The sequence below is a fragment of the Erythrolamprus reginae genome, chromosome 3 (assembly GCF_031021105.1).
Source record: "Erythrolamprus reginae isolate rEryReg1 chromosome 3, rEryReg1.hap1, whole genome shotgun sequence".
NCBI classification, from domain to species: Eukaryota; Metazoa; Chordata; class Lepidosauria; order Squamata; family Dipsadidae; genus Erythrolamprus; species Erythrolamprus reginae.
This window is the reverse complement of record NC_091952.1, coordinates 119,292,882-119,314,930: the sequence shown is the minus strand read 5'-3', so window position 1 is coordinate 119,314,930 and position 22,049 is coordinate 119,292,882. Positions and strand designations below refer to the sequence as shown.

The 22,049-nt window shown below is 36.5% G+C and overlaps 2 protein-coding genes across 2 annotated transcripts in view; one reads left to right on the top strand and one right to left on the bottom strand.

Annotated features, from left to right (window-relative positions):
• CCDC18 (coiled-coil domain containing 18) overlaps nt 1-12,038 on the bottom strand; it is a 38,484-nt gene extending 26,446 nt beyond the window's left edge. Inside the window, 9 exon segments of the mRNA XM_070746484.1 lie at nt 653-962; nt 2,939-3,060; nt 3,703-3,799; nt 5,694-5,822; nt 8,185-8,294; nt 9,346-9,510; nt 9,632-9,785; nt 9,927-10,087; nt 11,955-12,038. Coding sequence (XP_070602585.1) covers nt 653-962; nt 2,939-3,060; nt 3,703-3,799; nt 5,694-5,822; nt 8,185-8,294; nt 9,346-9,510; nt 9,632-9,785; nt 9,927-10,060 — 1,221 coding nt within the window. The 5' untranslated portion in view covers nt 10,061-10,087; nt 11,955-12,038.
• On the top strand, nt 6,883-21,639 carry TMED5 (transmembrane p24 trafficking protein 5). Its single transcript, XM_070746493.1, has 6 exons — nt 6,883-6,898; nt 12,327-12,580; nt 14,941-15,038; nt 16,454-16,631; nt 18,351-21,166; nt 21,248-21,639. The coding sequence occupies exons 2-5, from the start codon at nt 12,392-12,394 to the stop codon at nt 18,567-18,569; spliced, it is 684 nt and encodes a 227-aa protein (XP_070602594.1). The 5' UTR covers nt 6,883-6,898; nt 12,327-12,391; the 3' UTR covers nt 18,570-21,166; nt 21,248-21,639.
• The last annotated feature ends 410 nt before the right edge of the window (nt 21,640-22,049 follow it).

The window sequence follows — 22,049 nt, the reverse complement described above, 5'->3', positions numbered from 1 at the left end:
AGAGATTAGAACTGCCCCTACTCTCCCTGCCTTCCGTAAACTCCTTAAAACCCACCTTTGTTGTCAGGCATGGGGGAACTGAAACACCTCCCCCGGGCATGTACAATTTATGCATGGTATGTTTGTGTGTGTGTTTGTTAGTAAAATGGGGTTCTTTTTAAATATTTTAAATTATATTTGGATTTGTTATGAATTGTTGTATCTTGCTGTGAGCCGCCCCGAGTCTGCGGGGAGGGGTGGCATACAAATCTAAATAATAAATAAATAAATAAATTTACAAACAACCAAAAATACAAAAACGAAACAAATAAAACAACACAACAACACCAATAAAGAAAAAAGAAAAAAAGAAAAACACACTTACGAATAACAATAAATATAAACTTACAACACGGAAGGAGGGAAAATATTTTATCACTGTTAATATGTGAATTTTATCCCTGCTTTAGGAACAAAATGAGTGGGTGATATTGGGCCAGTCTTTCAATCCTAAAAAAGATGGTAATAGCAAGCCACTTCTGAAAATCTTGCCAAAAGTCTGCAGGGACCTAGTCCAGACCACTGCTACAAAGCAAGACTGACTTGAAAGTATAGACACACAAATATATACAGACAGTAGATCCTTCAAAAAATATCAGAGAAATCATTGTACCTCTTTTGATGAGCTTTGGGTCAACTGGAAAATAAGATTTTCTAAAGTTTTCAGTTCAATTTTTGAACGTTGAATTTCTTGACAATACAAATTAAGCTGATCTTTTTGTTGTGCAATTAGTGCTTTTAAATCTTCATTTTCATTTATTATGGCACTTTTTTCTTGAAGTCCTGCTTTTTGTTCCTGAAGTTTATTTTCAAGGATCTGATTCTTTTGCTGAGACTGTTTGAGCAAAAATTCCACTTCAGACACTTTTCCTTCCATAGTTTTAAGGTTTTGTATTCCAGTGCAGTTCTCTTCAGTTAAATGTCTAAAATGCAAATCAAAATTACACAGGTTCTTAAAGATTATCTTATTGTCAATATTTCCTTGACAACAATTGTTTGATTCACAATTTTACTTTGAATGTGAATTCTAAAAAGCAGGCAGTGCATTTACATACAATCTTTTGGAATATGAAATCTTCATCCTGACTTTTTAAAGTCTGTCATAAAAATCTAATAATTACAATTAAGTATCAATAATCTATATTTGACAACTTGAAGTCTTCAGGCACAAAAATACACAAGTTAAGCCATTATATAAATTGGCACAAGCCCATCACCATTTTAATATTGATATATGTGTACATGTGTGATATTTATATATCTATATATATACACATTCACACATAATACTGTTATCTGTATATCTATCTATATAAACAGAAAACAAAATTAAATGGTCTATATCTTCTCAGAAGCTAACCAGTTTTAAATATTTTATGTTTTGATACTTGAAGCATCAAAGAAAATTGTGCAGTATTGCCCACTGATTGAAAGAGGTTAAATGATGACCAGAATTGGATGTATTTGTCTTTTGCTAATATATTTTGGTTTTCTGTAGTGTTTTATGAAAATACACCTAACAGCTAAAAACAGAAATTAAAACTCTGTTTTGCACAGACCGTAATATCTTTTTGTAAACCATAAAGTCTATGGACAATAAATCAAGGACTTATTGGGGCAATTCTCAGCATCTAATTTGTGGCATTCCAGCAATTCCAGATTCTAGGGATTAGTTTTGAATTTTAACTATCACATTTTTCCTTTTCAAAATGATTATTTATAGATAGCCCTCCATCTAAGACAACAATTGGAACTAGATTTCCAGTCGTAAGTTGAGACACTTCAAATGCCACAATCCAATTTTACAACTTTTTTTGTAGAGGCCATTAAATCTGCAATAGTTAAGTGAACCCTTTCTTCTGAAAGTTACAAAGTGCTGTCATGTGACCTCTGTGTGTGTGTGTGTGTTTGTATGTGCTAACTATATATCACTTTTTATACCAAAGCATCCAATGTGATTGAAAAAACATAAAATATAAAAAGTATGAATTAATATAAAATACAGAGTAAGAAAGAGAAAAGGCGAAAGGAAAATGGGAAAAATATTAAGCTAGCTTTTATATAAAAAAGACCTGACAAAAGGGATAAATCTCCAACAGATGTACAAGATATAACAGTGTGTACCCCACAAATTTCAGGAGAGACAACATTCCAACATTGCCATGTGTAAAGTGGTAACCTGTGTTTTTAGATACACAGAGTCCTGTCCCCCCCACACATAAACTCAATAATAAATCAGATTTATAATAATAAAAATAGTCCATTGTCTCTTTCCCATGCCACTGAAAAAATAGCTCCATATACTTGGTTAGGAATAACTTTATTATTGGAAGCATTTGTCAGTGTGTAAAAATGGAGTTTCAAATTAAATCTCACTCTTGAAATCCAGAAAAAAATAACAATTCTCTCAGACTTTGCAATACAGTAAATCAATTGCATATTATATTAATAAAAGATTGTTCAGTGATTTTTCCATTTTCAAAAGCTTTTGGCTTAAAATATTTATTGCCACCAGACATGGCAATATATACCTATTTGTGTGTGCCTGAGAGCGACTGGCTCAAGGTCATCCCGCTGGCATTGTGCCTAAAGCAGAACTAGAACTCACAACTTTCCAATTTCTAGTCTGATGCCGCTAAATCACTAGCTCTCACAACGTATTTGCTAATAATCTAATGTTAATATTTCAAAATCTAAAACTTCATCTGCGGAATACATAATAATACACAAGAATGTGATGAATCCAGTTACCATTAATATTAAAACTATATTCTGGACAAAATGTGCATTATAAGGCTTGAATGGTATATAGAACTATTTTCATTAACCATGATCAAATATCAGAAGACTTCATGATCATAAAAGCAATTCTATGTTTAAATGCCAAAATCTAGCATACCTCAATTGATCTTTTGTGCTTTCAAGCTCACTTTTATAGGCATTACATTGTGTGAGCAACTTCTCCTTTTCATTTACACAGTTTATTAACTTTTTTTCTAACATTTGTTCTTCAACTTGTACCTGAATAAAAGAAAAAAATATTCAGAACCTATCAACCCACTATTTATCAATAATAATAAATGAAGGCAGAAATCAATCTGCCAAGTACCTAGATCATGTGATTGCTGGAATGATGCAATGGTTGGAAGTGCAAAAATCAATTGTTAGTCATTTTTTTCAGTGCCATTGTATCTTTGAACAGTTGCTAAATGAATGATTGTAAGTTGAGGGTTACATGTAATTTGGGATATTTTTGTTCCTTTCTTTGCAGGTATTATTTTATGATTTAGTTTTCTAAATTGGTGATTAGTTAGAATTCAAATGAAGTAAGTAAATAAATAAACAAAAATAATGCAATCATATGCATGACTATTGAATTATCAGCTCATTCAGGATACATAGACTTTTGCTGGGTAAATCTGTATCCTTCTAAATTCTTATAAAGTAGCATTACATTCTATCGATCTTCCAAATCTTTTAACAGCAAAAAATTGTGTTTCTGATATACAATGAATCTGATTTTTATTGGCTAAGATGCAATCATGGTATACGCAAAAACATATTAAACAACAGAAGTGACTTTAGTTTTAGAACTAATAGTTGAATTCATACCTTCATGGTATATAAAATGTTCTAATAAATATCTTGGGAGTCTTTTCTTACCTTTTCCAGTTTATTCGTTATTTTCTCTTTGTATTGTTTAAATGTTCTTGTCAACTCCTCAGCATTATATAGTGCTTCATTTCTTTGTTGTTCAGTTCTTTAAACGAAAATAGCAGCTCAGTTGTAAGAGGTTAAAAAAAAGTGGTTCATTGACATAACTGAACAACAGAGAATACGTATTTGTTGGATATCATTAAAACATACCTCAGTTTTAAAAAGGTTTACATAAAGCCCTTCAAAATGTCAAGGAATCAAAATTACATATTTTTGATGAGAAATTAAGAATAAATTTAGTTTTGGTCAAACATTCCTTCGTAAGCAGATCTATTGATGCAAAAAACATTTTGTAAAGCTCCCAAAGTCGCTTAATAGCACAATGGACACCATATAAATTTAATAAATAAGTAAATTTTGAACGTGGCTTGGAGCACAGCAGCAAACTTCAGCTTAGGTAGTTACAGAATATGCTCAACCACTAAAATAGAGCAATAGCATAAATAGACTGATAATTTTCTACATCTATTTTCAAGCCAATAAATTTAAGTCTAAAAGTAAAGGCTGAAATGCATTCAAATTGGAAATATTAGATATTATTTCAACTCTTCAACTAAGGAATTGTACAAGTGAGACACTACCATTTAATTTCCATGCCAATAACAGCTTTGCAGATGGAATAGTTAGATATAGAAAACAAAGAACCCATTGTTTGTTTAAAACTCTCCATGTTTAAACCACTAAGTATAGTAGGCCTGAATAATAATCTTCGGTTTCTACATGTTTTACATCATGGCTTTGAAACTACAGTGATACCGCGTCTTACGAACTTAATTGGTTACGGGACGAAGTTTGTAAGGTGAAAAGTTTGTAAGACGAAACAATGTTTCCCATAGGAATCAATGGAAAAGCGATTAATGCGTGCAAGCCCAAAACTCACCCATTTTGCAAGCCGAAGCACCCGTTTTTGCGCTGCTGGGATTCCCCTGAGGCTCCCCTCCATGGGAAACACCACCTCCGGACTTCCATGTTTTTGTGATGCTGCAGGGGAATCCCAGCAGCGCAAAAACAGGTGCTTCGCTGGCAACGGAAGTCCGGAGGTGGGGTTTCCCCAGCCTCAGTGAAATTGCAGCATCGCAAAAACACAGAAGTCCTCAAAACCCCACCTCCGGACTTCTGTTGCCAGTGAAGCGCCCGTTTTTGCGCTGCTTGCATTCCCCTGCAGCATCCAAAAACACGGAAGTCCGGAGGTGGTGTTTCCCATGGAGCGGAGCCTCAGGGAAATCCCAGCAGTGCAAAAACGGGGGCTTCGCTGGCAACAGAAGTCCGGAGGTGGGGAATCCCAGTGGTGGCGGCTTGGGTTTGTAAGGTGAAAATAGTTTGGAAGAAGAGGCAAAAAAATCTTAAACCCTGGGTTTGTATCTCGAAATGTTTGTATGATGAGGGGTTTGTAAGACGAGGTATCACTGTATAAACAAGAGAGAAACAGAAGGGCTATTTCAATGTCTTTGCAGAAAGATCAGTTTGGTCTTCCCACAATTGTTACTTAGCAGCAGCCATTTCATTAAACTACCCAGTAATCCCACCAATCGTAACAATTGTAAACGTAAGCAGAGTCCAGCTCATTATGGTAGCTGTGTATTTAATGACTAGAATTGCACAAATATTAATTTCCTTGATGGTATTTTCTTCACTGATTTTGGATTTTAAGATCTTCACTCTCATGATGTATTCACTACAAACTTTCTTGACTTCAATGCATTTGATTTTGCAAACCTCAAGGAATTTTTATTGGTTCAAAAACCAGTACAACCTGCTGCTTTTGTTTATATACATATTCAATATGCACTCAAACATATATTGTATATAACATGCAGCAATACTGCTGAATGCTACTTTATTTTAAAATATTGAGCATATTAAACATTATTCTACAGCAAAACTGTATATTGTCAAGATTTCAGAATTATACACAAAAAATGCATGTAATTTGTCACCTCTTCCCTTGTTTAGACCATCCAATGAAATCATGCTTCATTCTTCTATAATCCTCCTTTAATTTCTGCAAATCATATTCTTTTTCCATTAGCATTTTCTGGTTTTCTTCTAACTTATCTTCTGTATCTCTAGAATACAGATTTTAAAACAATATAGTAAGTTTACTTATAGCAAAGATATTAACAGCTGGAAAGCATTCTCAATCTCCCCAATTCCAATCATATTTTCAGTATAGAAATATGAAATAAATGGCCAGAGTAATGTACACTAAGGCAGAGCCTCCCAACCTTTCTGGCCTAGTGAGGTAGGTGGGATGGGTGGATGGTTCCATGTGAGTGACAGGCATGTGCAATTGCTGCTCGCACAAATGAAGCATGCGCGCATGCCCTTGCCCACTGCAAGTGGGGATGCATGTGCACTCACCTGTTACTTCCATGGCCTGGTTCCAAATGGCTCAAAGCCCAGTAATGGCCTGTGGCTTGGGGGTTGGGGACTCCTGCACTAAAGATCAGAACATCATTTACCAGGATTCCTTGATCTACAACTATTAGGGCAGCAACTGTTCCAAAGAATGAATAATGGTTATGAGAGGTCCTCAGAGTTCTGCCAATCCCAGCATTATAATTTTTGGTCACGTATATGTATACATTTGAACTAGACTGTATGTTTCTCTGTGTCACACATGTGTATGTGTTGGGTATATACCAGGGTGTCTTGTAACTTGCGATCTAGTTAAAGCACAGTCATAGATGATGCCATACAAAACAGCTAAGCCATGGAGATATATCAGTAGCCGAGGAAGCAAGTTGTTGCCACAGTTATGCTAATTTTTGCTTGACTTTGCCAGGCAGTGTGATCCGGGTTTTTTTTACATGATTTCCCCCTGACTTTTAAACATTTTAATACAGTTTGGGTTTCCTCCCCTGATTTATTCTATTTTTTTCACGAATTATCTGATAATTCTCTGATATTTCTCAAACCGCCGATTTCCCTGATAATTCCCTGATTTCCCTATTTTCCAGGTTTGCTGGATATCCTGATATACATAATGCTTATCTTTTGAGAGCTAAATGAAATTAAAATGAAATTTCATTTTAATATATGCTGATTAGTGTACATCATATGATCACTATTTATCATCTTCCCTACCAATTTATCCAAAAAGACAATGAGGAATCCAGCAGGGAAGCTTGCAGGTCACTGGGTAAGTTTCTCCCATTCATGTACCCTCTGGGTGGTGTAAAGGCACCCACTCACACACCCCTGCACATCCATCCCAACCCATATCCCTGGACACCCTCGACCTGTATGGTGCCTGTCACATACCACTGTGCATCCTTCTCAATTGAATGACACTATTATACACCTCCTTGCACTCTCCCCAACCCTGCCAGTGCCTTGCCTCTTGCACAGAACCTTGTATACTTTGCCCAATTCACACAACTCGTGTACATCCTCACACTCCCTAATCCACACTATGTCTGTCACACTCTCCTGATTTGTATCTTTTGCCTGCTTTCCCTGACCCATGCCTTTTTCACACCACTTGTGCACTCACACACTCTTGCCAGGCCATGCAGCAGATCTCATGTATATTTCTTACCCATCTCCGCATCTCCATATACCCCCTCACTCTTTCTCACTTATCTGTGGACATGGACCTGCAATTTCCTGCTAGATTCACCTTTGACTTTGATTATAGGAAGCCATCAGGAATTTGTATCGCTTAACAACCAAGGTATTCACTTAATGATGACAACCAGGATTCCGGTATTGCAATTGCTAAGTGATATATTCTGCAATATATGACATTATTTACTAATGGAAATTCCAATCCCAATTGCTATCATAAGTCAAGGACTACCTCTATTCAAATTAGTTTTCTAGGAGGACAGGAAGGAGTAGAACTTTCATTCATTCACTATCGTTACTCACTTCAAATGAAAGACTCAACCTTTCCCCAATAGAAAATAAGTAGACAATCGGTAATTGAAATTAAAACAACAAAACACAGACAAACCCATCAATACAGATACAAATATCTCAAGAATGCTAATTAATAGATTCTAATATACTATAGAATAGTCTATCCAGAAGATGAGCAAGTTGTGAGTGACAGTGAGCAGAGACTCCCATCCAAGGAAAGGGTGAAACTGGCACATAATACAAAGCTCTGCAAAGACTGACCTGGTCACAGTTGCTATCTGTTTCTTAAAAAGGAGTTATAAGTTTATGAGGATCCCCAATTTTGCTCTGGCTCTGTTTGGGATAGTGCAACTCCTTTTAGAACAAGAGATAAAGAAGAGATAAAGATTTCCCAAAACTGGAGGGCCTAGACTAGAGCATACGTTATTTTCAGAAAGGAAAACCCAACTTGATACAGGGTATAAACATTCATCTCAACATGAAAAGAATGAACCAAACTCTAAATGGAAAATAGTGAAAGAAACAACCTTGCAAATTATAAAATTTAATTTAAACAATAATTACTTTAGAAGTCTATCCTGAGCTTGAACATCTGCTTCCAAGTTTGCTATCTGTTCTTCTAATATTGGAATATGAACTGAACGTGTACCCATATTAGATTCTAGGAAAGATATCTGGAAAAATGAGGTAAACAAGGAAGAATCCATTATTGTACTTTTTAATAGATCACTTGTACACTTATTTGATTACAAATTTCTTTTTTAGTCTATTTTTTGCTACTTCCAGTAGGCAAATAACTTCAATAATTACCAATATAAATAGAATATTTCTTTACTAATTTCCAATATTTTTAATCTGCACATAGCATGATACTTTAAGTTAGCAGATAACACCCCAGAAATAAAAATATTATATGAAGATTATTTGTCTTTTTTCACTTAACGCTATACTTAAACACTGACAGTTATAGCATAAAACAAGGCTATAAAATGTTGCAAGATTAGGGCTGATTTTTGGTCATCTAATATTGCTGTGAACGCTTAAAATGTAATGTGTGAAAGAGACACATCAAGTTTTATAGTTCATAAAACCAAGCAGCTTCTCTCTTTGTATAATATGGAACAATGGTTTTAATAGAGTAAAGATACATCATTATGCCACTTTAAAATTCACTCCTCTAAATCTGAGCCAAAATCATATTAAAAAATGCACCTAAATATTCATAAGTGCTAACCTAAAAACATTACATATTACAATTTAACATAAAGGAGAATGTTATAGCATATAATTATTACCTGTTATATTGTTAATTATACCCTATAACCATGATGGCAAACCTACGGCACATGTGGCACCAATGGACACGCATCGGAGGGCACACAAGACTTTGCCATGTTTCAGCTACAACGCCACATGAAGCTTCCTGAAGCTCCAGAGTGTGAAAAACAGCATAATGGCAAACAGGAAGTGCCTTCTCCTGAACTTCCAGTTTTCCCATTTGGGCATTTTTTCCACCTACCAGGCTTCAAAAAGGACTGTGCATATATGGGGGGAGGGACAGCGCAGGGGAGTGTGTGCATGCATGGGGGAGGAGGGAAGGGGTGTGGCCACGTGCACACATGCTAGCTACCCCCACATTCCCCTTTTGGCACACCAACCAAAAAGGTTCACCATCACTGCCCTATAACATTGTCATTTAAAAAACATGCTTTTTAAGATACCTACATGTGCTCTTGCCTGATTCAGTTCAAACTTTATAGTTTCAATTTCATTCATTAGCTTGTGGTTCTGAGAAATGAATGAAGCATTATTTTCACGGACTACATTCAGTTTGTCCCTTAGAAGTTTGTTTTCCTCTTCCATGCTCTTATCAAAAGCCAATGAATATGACTACAAAAAAAAAGCATTTGTAATAAACACAAATTGTTATTCAATAGTATCAGGATTTGGGATAAATCAACGGTAATGTAGAAAGGTACTGCTAGAAATGATCAAATTCACAAATAATTACTTTGTTCCTGGGTTTCCTTGAAGAATCACTGTTATGCCAAGACATTTTGCTCACAGTATTATTCTCTAATTTAGAAGGATCAACCAGATCTTCCAGTGTTAAAATTTTAAATTCATTGTCATGAACACCAAGTTCAGAATTATGTGAATTATTACTGGAAAAACAAATAAAAGAAACATATTACTTCAATTTTTTTACACCAATTTATTCTGAGAGAAAATCTCTGTAGGTAGGATATAAATACAATGTAAATAAGCATATCAGTAACAGTAACTTTAGTTCCATACAGTTATACCTATAAAGCTGTTCTCCCAAGTCTTGTAAAGTTTTTTCTGTTTTCTTTAGATGACCTCTTAAGGCTACAATGTTAGCAAGCAAATCTTCCACATCTTCCTGTTGGTCACTGGAAGCCCATGAGTTAGATTCCATTTATATTCATTTGTCTGAAATAAATAACTAAAAAGAGAATAGCAATATGTTTCACTTCGAAAAATTGCTTTTTAATTCTCATCATTACAGAAAGCAATGTTAACTCTATCTGCACAAATACATTCAACCACTTTCATATTACTGTTTCTTAACATTAATAACTATAAAACAATTAGTTGTTTGGAAATAAACTTCAATTTATGGTCATTTTAAATTTATAGGAATACTAAGTTGAATAAGAATACCCAATAATGAATACAAAGTAATAACCAGGAGAAAGTGCCCTGCATAAATACAAAGGGTGCATAATTCACATATTCTAGTTAACAAAATCCAACCAACACAGGGCCTATACTGTATTGATTTGGTTGTTTTCAAGATAATGCTCTTTATAATTTTCAACTCCCGCATGTTAGTACATTAATATTCCATAGATACAGATTTATGTAAGAATTCTATAGATACATCTGTATCTTCAGGGTTCATTATAACTCTTTATTAGGAGAATCATCAATGTACAGTATTTGATGCTGATGAACTGAATATAGGACTCGTGGTAGTGATGGACTGGATGACAGCTAAGTTGAGCTTTAATCCAGACAAGATGTTCCTAATTAGACCACTGAAGGAAATACAAGTCAATTTCAGCCAAATAAAGACATGTATGGTTATTTAATTGTTTTAATTGTTAGTTTTAAACACTTTTGAATTGTTTTTAGGGTTTTTTTAAAATTACATTTTATGTGTATTTGGCTATGAGCCACCCAGAGTGCTTTGGGAGTTGGGCGGCATACATCCAAATAAACATTTTTAAAAAAACCTGAAATAAGTGCTTGGCCTTATTGCCATGCACTCCAAAGCTTGATTGGGCTTATTATCAGGGGATGTCTTTTTTTTGGGGGGGGGGGGGAAGAGAAGGTATTTTATTTATTAATATCTAATTGGCTTAATATTTTTACACAATTCAATAAATATTCTAACAAAGGCATCCATTTTAATTGTTATACTGTAATGGGAAAATACTAATAAATATAAACCATACAGGGATCAGTAAGGGGCATGCGTGCCTTCTGTCCCGTCCTAATGTTTCTCTCTTACTAGTATGATGTATATAAACATTGTTATTTACTACCAATACGAAAGAAGGAAGAAAGAAAAGCAAGCTATTTTGGGCTCAGTTTTTTAGAGTCGTGAGAGTAAAAAAAACCCTTAAAACTGCTCTAGTTCGATACAACAGTCTGAACCAAATCAAATTCTTCCTATCGCATCTTAATGGCGCTTCCCCCTCCCTCCAGCCCCCCCCCCCAAAAGGGCTTCTTTTACCGCCTCTCTTTAATTCCCGAAATTTCAGTTCCGTCTCCGCCACCAGCAACCGGCCGAGCCTCTCAAAATATTCCTCCTCCCTCACCTTTATATTTAATTTCATGTTTTCTCTCAGCGCTCCAGGTCACCCAAAATAGAAACGCTCGGGGAAACGGGAGGTTCAGAACAAAAATAATATGTGAAAATAAATAAAACGAAGAAATAAATCCCCCCCGCGCCTCAGAGGCACCGCCGCCTTTTTCTCCCTCAGCTCCTTGAACCGCCTGGACCACGCAGGCCACAAGCTTTCCGTTGCTTAGCAACTTATCCTCCCTCCCTCTGGCCCTCCGCATGTAGTGAGCACTCCTGGTGCCCCCATTGAAGTCTATGAGGAGCCGCATTAAAGCGACCCAAATATTTAAAAAAAACCACCCAATCCTCGGATTGACAGTTGGGAGCAACGTCACCAGAATAAACTTTTAGAGCCTTTCCATAGGATGAAACTGACACCCCCATGGGAAAAAAACCATCCCTTTCTTAACCCCCTCCCTCCACTTTTTAAAATATATAAGGAGTCGACGTAACGCTTTACTTTTCCTGTTCAATTCGCGGGCCCCGGGAAACTACTCGTTCTAACCGCGCAGGATCGAAGGGTTCAAAAAAAATAATAAAAAAAGTTCGCCAATAGAAGGCGCTTTAAAGGAAGTTGTCGCGCGTCTATTGGTTCGCCGTCTCGGCTCCTCACGGCCCTTCGGGAGTGGTAGTCTTGCAGCTCTCCTCTTTCCCGCTCACCCGCTCTCATTTGGAACTCGGGGCGGACTACATTCCCCACCGTGCCTTGCAGCCCTTTAAAAGCCCCTCCTTTTTAAGTGCTCGCCTCCTCGGGCTATGTATTGTGGGTATTCTTTCTCTCATTAACCCCCCTCCCCCGTCCTAACCCCTGCACCTCCGGACGCGTGTGAAGACTTGCGCCAGTTGCGATCTGCGGCTTGTGGACTTCTGCCCCCACCGCTTGCGGAGCTTTTGAGGATGAGGACGGCGAGCGGGCGGAGTTTGCTGGTCTTCGTCCAGTTGCTGCTGCTGCTTTCCCCACCGCCTGGAGTTTTGGGGTTTGTTGCTTCTCTAGACAGCGACTTCACCTTCACGTTACCCGCCGGCCGGAAGGAGTGCTTCTTCCAGACCATGAAGAAGGGGGCCACGTTGGAGATCGAGTTCCAGGTGGGTGGAAGATCGGCGATCGCCTATAGGTGAAATCATGGTAGCAAAAAGAGGTGTGTGTGTGTGTGTGTGTTGCCAAAATGGGTGCTCCACCAATAACCGCAAAAAGTCCTCTGGATACAGTGGTCGTGGATCTGCACACAGGTGACTGGGATCTAATGGACTCTTCCTGCTGACAAGCTACAGCTGAATTCGGTGTCTACCTGACTGACTGAGCAGCCCTGTCTGGGACCACACTGTTCACCTCCATAGTAAGAGGAAGGGACAAGGAAAGGGTCTCTAAACACTGTTGCTTTATAGAATCCCGTCCAGGTTGGAGGGGATCCCCTTTCACGGGGCCCAGTGTTTTATATAGGCACCTCTGTGCCCAGCTTGAATTTCGGTGCCCGAGTTGTTTCCAAGAATCCAGTTGATCCATCCAAGAAGGAAAGAGAGGGAACTTTTGATTCAACCCGCAAAAAAGGGGGGGGGGAAATCCCCTGCTAAAAGGAGGAAGTAGGCGCTTCAAAGACACTGTCCTGGAAAAAGTTCAACTCTGTGGTTTCCTTTTACACTGCTGCACACTTATTTTCGGCTCCTAGAAAGAAGTGACGTAAAGTATGGGTTGCTGTGCCCAGATTCACAATGGCAATAGGCAGAAGCCAAACCTTGTATTAATACTGCAGCAACCACGATGGGGTTGTGTGAATGTAATCCTTTTGGGCCAGGTTGTTTTTTGTCTTGGATTTAATTTTTAAAGTTGCGAGTCAAATGCTTGGGACCTATTCCTCTTTATAATATAATAACAGAGTTGGAAAGGACCTTTGTAGGTCAGGGCTTTCCAAACTTGGCGATTTTAAGATTTGTGGACTTCCACTCCCAGAATTCTGGGAATAGAAATCCACAAATCTTAAATTTGCCAAGTTTGAAGACCTCTGTTGTAGGTCATCTAGCCCAACCTCCCTCAATCAGAAAACCATTTTTGACAGATGGCAGTTCAGTCTCTTATTGAAAACTTTCAGTGTTCTTTTATGTAACAATGCAGAATTACTGAAAATATAATTATGTTATTGTTTTTAAAGAAGATATGTGAAAATCAATAAAATTTTCTATTAAAAATAGAAGAAAACTTTCAGTGATGAAGCTTCCACAATTCTGAAGGCAAGCTGTTCCATTGGTTGATTATTCTCACTGTCATATTTCTTCTTATTTCTAGGGTGAATCTCTCCTTGATTAGCTTCCATCCATTATTCTTTGTCTGGCCTTCGGGTGCTTTGGAAAAAATAATCTGCATTAACAAAACTTTAAAGAATGAAGCATTCACATCTTTGGCCATCATCTAGCCCAGGAACAGGCAAAGGTGGTTCTTCTATGACTTATGGACTTCAACTCCCAGAATTCCTCAGCCAATCATGCTAGCTCAGGAATTCTGGGAGTTGAAATCCACATGTCCTAGAAGAACCAACTTTGCCTACCCCTGATCTAGCTTTCCCCAACTTGGTACATGTGCCATCATTTCTTTTAGTTTGACTATTGGCCATGCTTGCTGAGAACCTGAGAGTTCTGCATCTCCATGTGATGGCTAGTCTAGGTTGAGGGAATGTGGCAGTTCGTGTTTGTTTTACAGAGCAAACAGACTAGCTAAATATCAGTGACACAGCTTGATCAAACTGGTTTTTAGAAGCTTGTACTGACAAGTATATGTAACAAAATTCTGCAGTGGGAAAGCCAAATAAGCCTAAAATGAACTGACAGATGAATAGTTTAAATGAGAATTTCACTACATTGTAGTCTACGGAGAGGGGCGGCATACAAATCAAATAAATAAATAAATAAATTATTAATGAATTTGTAGATCAATTCTACTCAAAGTTACTAGAAAGTTAATTTCAAATTACCTCTCCATATTAGTATTCTTTTGAATTTCCTTTTCATTATTGGGAAGGAGAGATTATTTTTATATGTGTATATATAAATTTTATATGCTGTCCATGTCAAGGTGACTTGGGTTATACAAACAGAAGGTGCTAAGTGCCTGGGTGGCATAGTTGCCAACCATGGAATAAGCATATTTGTGTAATCACGGAGGTTTTTCTTATAAATGCTGCTATTGTTCTTTGTAACATGAAGAACAAGTAAATACTAGAATAAAAATGCTGTTGCTTTCACAAAATCTTGAGCCATGTTTATCTAATCTATTAAATAATATTTTGCTATGTCATTATCAGCTATGTCTACAATTAGGTGTCCCCAGTAGCTTCCATGTCTGGCTGAGACTTATATTACTTTGTTCACTTTAAGACAATTTTATAAAAGCATCATTTGCTCATTTCTTAATTTGATGAGTACTGGTTTAATTTCTATCTTTGTTACAATCTTAGGTACTAGATGGAGCAGGTTTAGATGTGGATTTTCATCTTGTATCGCCAAAACACGAAACCATAGTTTTTGAACAGAGAAAATCAGATGGCGTTCATACGTAAGTTTAAAAATGATAAAAGACTCTCTTGGCAGATCCTAGGTTTTAAAAAAGTTCACAGAAATTCGAGTGATCCTTGCTGTACATCCCTCCCTACCCCAAATTGTCTAAAAGATGGCAAGATCTTTTTGAAAGATATGAAACAAGGTATAGGGAACTGCTATGGAAAGGGATATTACTTAAAATCTTGTCTTTCTGCAGCTGAAGTAATGCTGAGTTGGAAGTTCCCAAAGATTATTTTTTGCTTCACAGTGACTTTAGTGTCTCTATAATTTTTTTAAGCTTTTTTCTCCCATTTCTATATATACATCAATACATATAGAGTACCTTAAAACATATCAATAACATAGTTATACATTTTTACCCAAATCAATCATGAATCAATATCTTATTTTTGCACCCATTTTATGCTGTTATTTACCAGTGTGTTTTTCTTCATTTCTTTACACTCTCCTCCGCCTCCATCTTCTCCCTCTACCTTCTTACTCCTTCTCTCTCCCTTCTTATGTCCCTCCACTCATTCTCTTCTTCTTTCCCTTTCTACTTCCTCTTAACCTTCCCCGAGTAATCCTAATCCTAATTCATCTTATATTTAACATACTGATAACATATTCCCATATATCTTTAAACCAGTGTCTCTTCTAAAGTCATTATTTTTATATCATTTCTATAATATAGTTCTTTATTCTAGGTATATGCTGTTATCTATAATTCTTTCACGACATGCTCAATTATGACAGTTTGGGAACCATGTATTTAAAAGAAATGGTGAACTCACAAAGGTGTTATGGGATATTTTAAATTTTTGAGCTAAACAGCAATATTAAGCCAAAGTCCAACAGATGTTTTTTATTTTTTTTTATTTTATTTATTTATTTATTTAGTCCAATACACAATGAGGGTTTTAGTGGGTATATATCTATATACACATAGTAAAATACATGATGAAGGTTATAGAGGAGATACTCATAGTAAAATATATCTAAGAAATAATAGAAAAGAAGGTATAGTAATAGAACATATCAATGAAAGAATAGAAGAGATATAGGAATAGAAGAAAGGTATAGGAGATATAGGAGAGCAATAGGACAGGGGACAGAAGGCACTCTAGTGCACTTGTACTCGCCCCTTACTGACCTCTTAGGAATCTAGATAGGTCAACTGTAGGTAAAGTGTTGGGGGTTTGGGGATGACACTATGGAGTCCGGTAATGAGTAATATTACTCTTGTCTTCAACAATTTAAAGTATTAAACAGCACTCCTGCAGATTTCTAATGATCCAAGGTGCTGCAGCAGTTTAGAAGATGTAACATTACCTGTATACTTTTAAAGTTTCAGAGTACTGTCATTAAGTGACTTGAAAGTAATATAACTGCCTGTACAGTGTATTAAAATGCAATGTCTTATGTTAACAGAGTGGAGACTGAGGAAGGTGATTACATGTTCTGCTTTGACAACACATTTAGCACCGTATCAGAGAAAGTGATTTTCTTTGAACTGATCTTAGATAACACGGGTGAAGAAGAAGAAGAAGATTGGGGAAAATATGCAACTGGAACAGAGCTTCTGGATATGAAGTTAGAAGATATTCTGGTATGTAACATAGCCAACTCTTTTGGAATCTATGGCAGCTGGTATTTAAAATGTGTTTGTTCTCTTTTTCACTGAATCAAAATTGGATTGCAAATAGGACAATGTAGCAAATATTGCACACCTATCCCTATTGATTATACTAACATTTACTTCATGTAATGCATACAGTTTTGTGTGTATTTTTGTTAGGATTCAAAATGGCACAAATTCAGAACTTTTTGGAAACTTTTTTTCTGAGATGGAAGAATTAGATAAGGAGGGTATACGTGCTTGGGATAGCAACACTGGATAGACCTCGACTTACCTCGTTCATTTAGTGACCGTTTGAAGTTACAAAGGCACTGAAAAAACCTACTTGTGACCATTTTTCACACTTATGATTGTTGTAGCATCCCTATAGTCACGTGATTTATATTCAGATGTTTGACAACTGATTCATATTTATGACAGTTGCAGTGTCCTGAGTTTACGTGATCCTCTTTTGCAACCTTCTGACAAGCAAAGTCAATGGGGAAGCTAGATTCACCAAACAACCATATTACTAACAACGTCAGGGATTCACTTAACAAATGTGGCTGTCATAAATTGGGGCAATTAACACATTTCTCACTTAGCAGATAAATGTTGGACTCAATTGTGGTCTTAACTCAAGGACTACCTATATTTACAAACATAAAAGACTGACATTTCAGGAGTATTGAGAGTGCTAAGGTTAAAAAAAACCCACTATTCAGCTTAAAGCAGGGGTCTCCAACCTTGGCAACTTTAAGACTTGTGGACTTCAACTCCCCAAATTCCTTAGCCAGCAAAGCCAGCTGAACAATTCTGGGAGTTGACGTCCACATGTCTAAAAGTTGCCAAGGTTGGAGACTCCTGTCTTAGAGAACATTGAGATCAAAGGAATTTTTAGCTGAACAGATCTGGCCAAAAGAGGATTTGTGACCTTCCACTATTTTAGTAGTACAGTGATCCCTCGAGTTTCGCGATCTTGATCTTCGCGAAACGCTATATCGCGATTTTTAAAAAAATATTAATTAAAAAAAAAAACCCTTCCGCGTTTGGCTTCGGGAGTCAGTTGGGAAGTGGCGCGGCTGTTTTAAAAGGTCACAGCCGGCCTGGGGGGCTTCCCAGCACCCCCCCGAACCCCCAACCTGGGTCTTCCCGGCCGCCCACGCAAAGGGGAAACCCCGGCTCCTCGCTGATGCCCGCCGCTCGCCCGCCCGCCAGCAAGAGGGGGAAGACCCAGGGAAGATTCCTTCGGCCGCCCAGCAGCTGATCTGCTCGGTAGCGCAGCAGCAGCGAGGAGCTGAATCGGGGTTTCCCCTTTGTGTGGGCGGCGGGGAACGCAAACTCCACCATCTACGCATGCGCGGCCATAGAAAAAAGGGCGCGCATGCGCAGATGGTGTTTTTACTTCCGCAACCGTACATCGCGAAAAATCGATTATCGCGAGGGGTCTTGGAACGGAACCCTCACGATAATAGAGGGATCACTGTATATAGTATATGAAAAGCTGAAGAGTCCTTTCAGCTGCCTATGTGAATAAAAGACTTTTTGACCAGAACATTGTAGCTAGGCACAATGGCCTGTGGAAAGGAGGGATGGAGCATGACTTTACAATGTCAACACTAGGAGTAATTTTCAGATTTCTTTGTTCTATTTTTTATTTTAAAATATTTGGTTTTAAAACTAATGGTGGTTGTGTTTTTTTTTTAATAGGAATCTGTCAACGGTGTGAAGGCTCGACTTGGCAAAAGCATTCAAATTCAAACCCTGCTCAAAGCATTTGAAGCTCGTGATAGAAATATACAAGAAAGCAATTATGACAGGGTAAACTTCTGGTCCATGGTCAACTTGGCAGTAATGATTATAGTGTCAGCTGTTCAGGTGTACTTATTGAAGAATCTTTTTGAAGATAAAAGGAAAACTAGAACTTAACACGAGAGTTTGATTTAAAGCAATAAATAAGGGAATTTGCAATATACTAATTAAGAAAAAGAGATGGGTATTACTTCTCAGCTGTTTGGAATGGATAATAACTTTCACATACGATTTTTTAAAAAAATTATGAACAGTGGCTTTTTTCTAACTTGGTGCATAATTTGTCTCTGGTGCCATTTGTCTTGCACAGTATATTTGAGCAATGCCAGATTTTTAACATTTGTAATTATATGTCTATACTTTTTGCCTAACTTTTTTTTAAAAAAGTAAATTTGTTTCATAACCTTATAAAAATGTGTTTTCAGTATTTTAACGACCAGAGTGGAGTAGAAATGCTGAAAATAAGCCTATTAGATCGTCTGTTAAAGTAAAACTTCTTGTGATTTATTTGTGCTAAGACGTTTTCAAAATGAATGACACTTATACCAAACCCCAGTAGTTCACACACATTAATATTAAATAGATGGAGTAAAATCCAAGTCACTAAGTCTATAAAGCAAAGTTGTTTTGGTTCAGTAGTATCAGCTACTTGGATCAAAATTCAGAAGTCAATATAGTGAGAATCAAATCTTTGTAATAATAAATCAGTCTTCGGAGAGGGGCGGCATACAAATCTAATAGATAGATAGATAATCAAAATTAAAACCCTATAATCTGTTCACATACCATAATAATGTATTGAAAACTAACTTTTCTTCTCAAATTTTTAATGAAGAATGTTTGTAATCAGGATTGATGCTGTCTGAGTCATGGTTGTGACTAGCCCTGATGATGTTATCTAGTTTGGATAATGAAATGTCTGCAAGAAAACCACCAAATTCATAGAGCATCAGACTCCTCATAACTCCTGGACATAAAAACCTATGCCAAGTGAAATATTAATCTTACCATATTAATGTGCATTAGTACTACTAGCATCCTGGAAGATGCTGCTGGTTTAAGACTCAATAAAATTAACACATAAAAATTTCATAGTGTCATGAAAGCTTGAAAAAAAGGTGTGTTGCTTTAAAGCTTTAAAAAAAACAGAATGGTATTGAGATGTGGAACACTAATATCATTTTTGAAGTGTGTGTAGGTTTGATATTGGATATCAATATTCATTTAGTTTAATTGCTTAACTTTTGAAGATTCTCTATGCAAATTTATCATTTCAAGAAATCATAAACATGGTTATCTTTATCGTACTGACGTTCTCATTTCATAATGCTGTCAGACCTATGTACTACTCTTGAATTCTTTGAGCATTGTAAGGACTGAAATATTGGTCCATTCACAGTTACAATTATTACTGTAAATCAGCAGTCCCCAATTTTTCTGGCACCAGGGACTTGTTTGGTGGAAGACAGCTTTTCTACGAACTGGGGGAGGGGTAGTTTGATGTGTAACCTAGTTCCCGTGCAGATGACACTCTGCTCAGTTGCCTGCTGCTTGTGTAGCCGCATTCCTAATAGGCCACGGAGTGGTACTGGTCCACGATCCTGGGGTTAGGAATCCTTGCTGTAGATCATGGCTAAATGATTAATAAGTGTTCTTGTTTCCACCTTTGGTACAAATTTGTCCCTGAGGAATTGGATATAGAATACTCTTGTTTTAACATGAAATATAACAAAGGGGTTCACTGTCATTTTATTCGATTTTAAGATTTGAATAGGAACAGAATAGAAATGGATATGTATGTTTATGTGCATTTTTGTTGTCACATACATATACATATATATACATGCATGCAAGGGCATACATGCAAGAGTAACATCATTGGATGGTATGAAGTGTTGCCTTTTTAAATAACTCTTCAGTTCAGCTGAATTGGTTTTTACAAAGTAATTTCCCACATTTGTTGTAGGCCAAAGTGAGGTTTATTCTTTTAAAAACGCATTCAAATAATTTTTAACTTTGTGAATTAAAATTATACCACTAGGAAGAATGACTTTAAAAAACGTAAATCAAAAGCAAGTCAAAGAACAGGTAGTCACCTCTTTTGAGGCCCAAATTTCTGTTAATGAGTTTTGCCCCACTTTACAACTTTTCTAGCAACAGTCGTAAAGTGAATCACTGCAGTTAAATTAGGAACATGGTTGTTACATGAATATGGCTTCCCCATTAAGGTCGCAAAAGGTGATCACAAGACCCCAGATTGCTGCAGCAGTCATAAATATGATTAAGTTGCCAAGCGGCTGAATTTGGATCATGTGACCACGATCATGAAAAAACTGGTCATAAATCACTTTTTTCAATGCTATTGTAACTTGGAGTTGTCGCTAAACAAACTATTATAAGTCAAGCTGTGTATGCTCAACAAATTGTTTTGTGTATTAGTATTCTATACAGTGCTAATTTATGCTCATAAATGCAAGATGAACTCCGTATCAGTAATTTTACCAATTTGGATACTTATGTTTCCATTATTTAATCTTCTATTCATACAACAGGTTTTATCTATTAATTAAATGTTGGTGAGCGTGAGCACCTGTACCCAAGTGTCTTGATGCTATAGCAAATTTCATGAAAACTTTATACTATCATCAGCAAATACTGTAAATGTAAGAAGTGATAAGGAACAAAATGCAAGAATTATATATATATATATATATATATATATATATATATATATATATATATATATATATATATATATATATACATACACATACACTGTATATATATATATATACACCTATTAACATATATGCAAGTAAGGAAAACTGAATTTTATTTCCTTATTATTAATGTTGCAGTTGAAACAAACATGGTACTTCCAATGGTCTTGGAATTCATAAAAAAATGGCTGTAATAGCTATAGCACTGGTAAAGGTATTATATAACATTTTGTACAAAACAAAGCTGTGACTAGCTTTCTACCTCTATATTTAGCTACAACTTAGCAACAACCTTAAAACTATAAACATTGCTTAACTGAGTTGTTTTGATAAGTTTACTTTGTCTTATGTTTTGTATGATACAATTTAACAGAGCTCAGGAATCAACATTCTGCAAACAAAATATAGATTTTTATTGAGGCACGAAAATGATTGTGGAGAAAACCAATAAAGGAATATTAAATCAATTATGTATTTTATTTGTCTGATTCTCCCATTTATGTGCTTAGGGTGCAGGTCCTTTCCCCCCAGGCAATGTATGAATGTTAGGAACATAGATTAAGATATCTCCTTGTAGCTTTTTCCTGCCTATGCTGCTCTATGCTGTTCTCTCTTACAGAAACAAGATAACAATCTCTAACATGATAGAGGAAAAATTCAGATATCTTTGTACCTTGAGTGCAAACTTTTGCTATATTTAAAGTATAGCACCCTTTTAAAATTTATTGAAATGTACAGTACTGTCATAGACCAAAAAGAAGAGTAAAACTTGCCCCTAGACACTCTAATGTCTGACGGCTTATGTCCCATAAATACTCTGCAGACTGTGTCGTTGTCAGTACAGTCCTTAAAAAAACTACACACAAGATTAGCTTTA

Excerpts from the sequence above, each read along its gene's own strand:
- TMED5 (XM_070746493.1), top strand. The coding sequence starts at position 12,392 with ATGAGGACGGCGAGCGGGCGGAGTTTGCTGGTCTTCGTCCAGTTGCTG. Across the intron at positions 15,039-16,453 it reads AAATCAGATGGCGTTCATAC|AGTGGAGACTGAGGAAGGTG; the intron begins GTAAGTTTAAAA and ends TTATGTTAACAG. Across the intron at positions 16,632-18,350 it reads TGAAGTTAGAAGATATTCTG|GAATCTGTCAACGGTGTGAA; the intron begins GTATGTAACATA and ends TTTTTTTAATAG.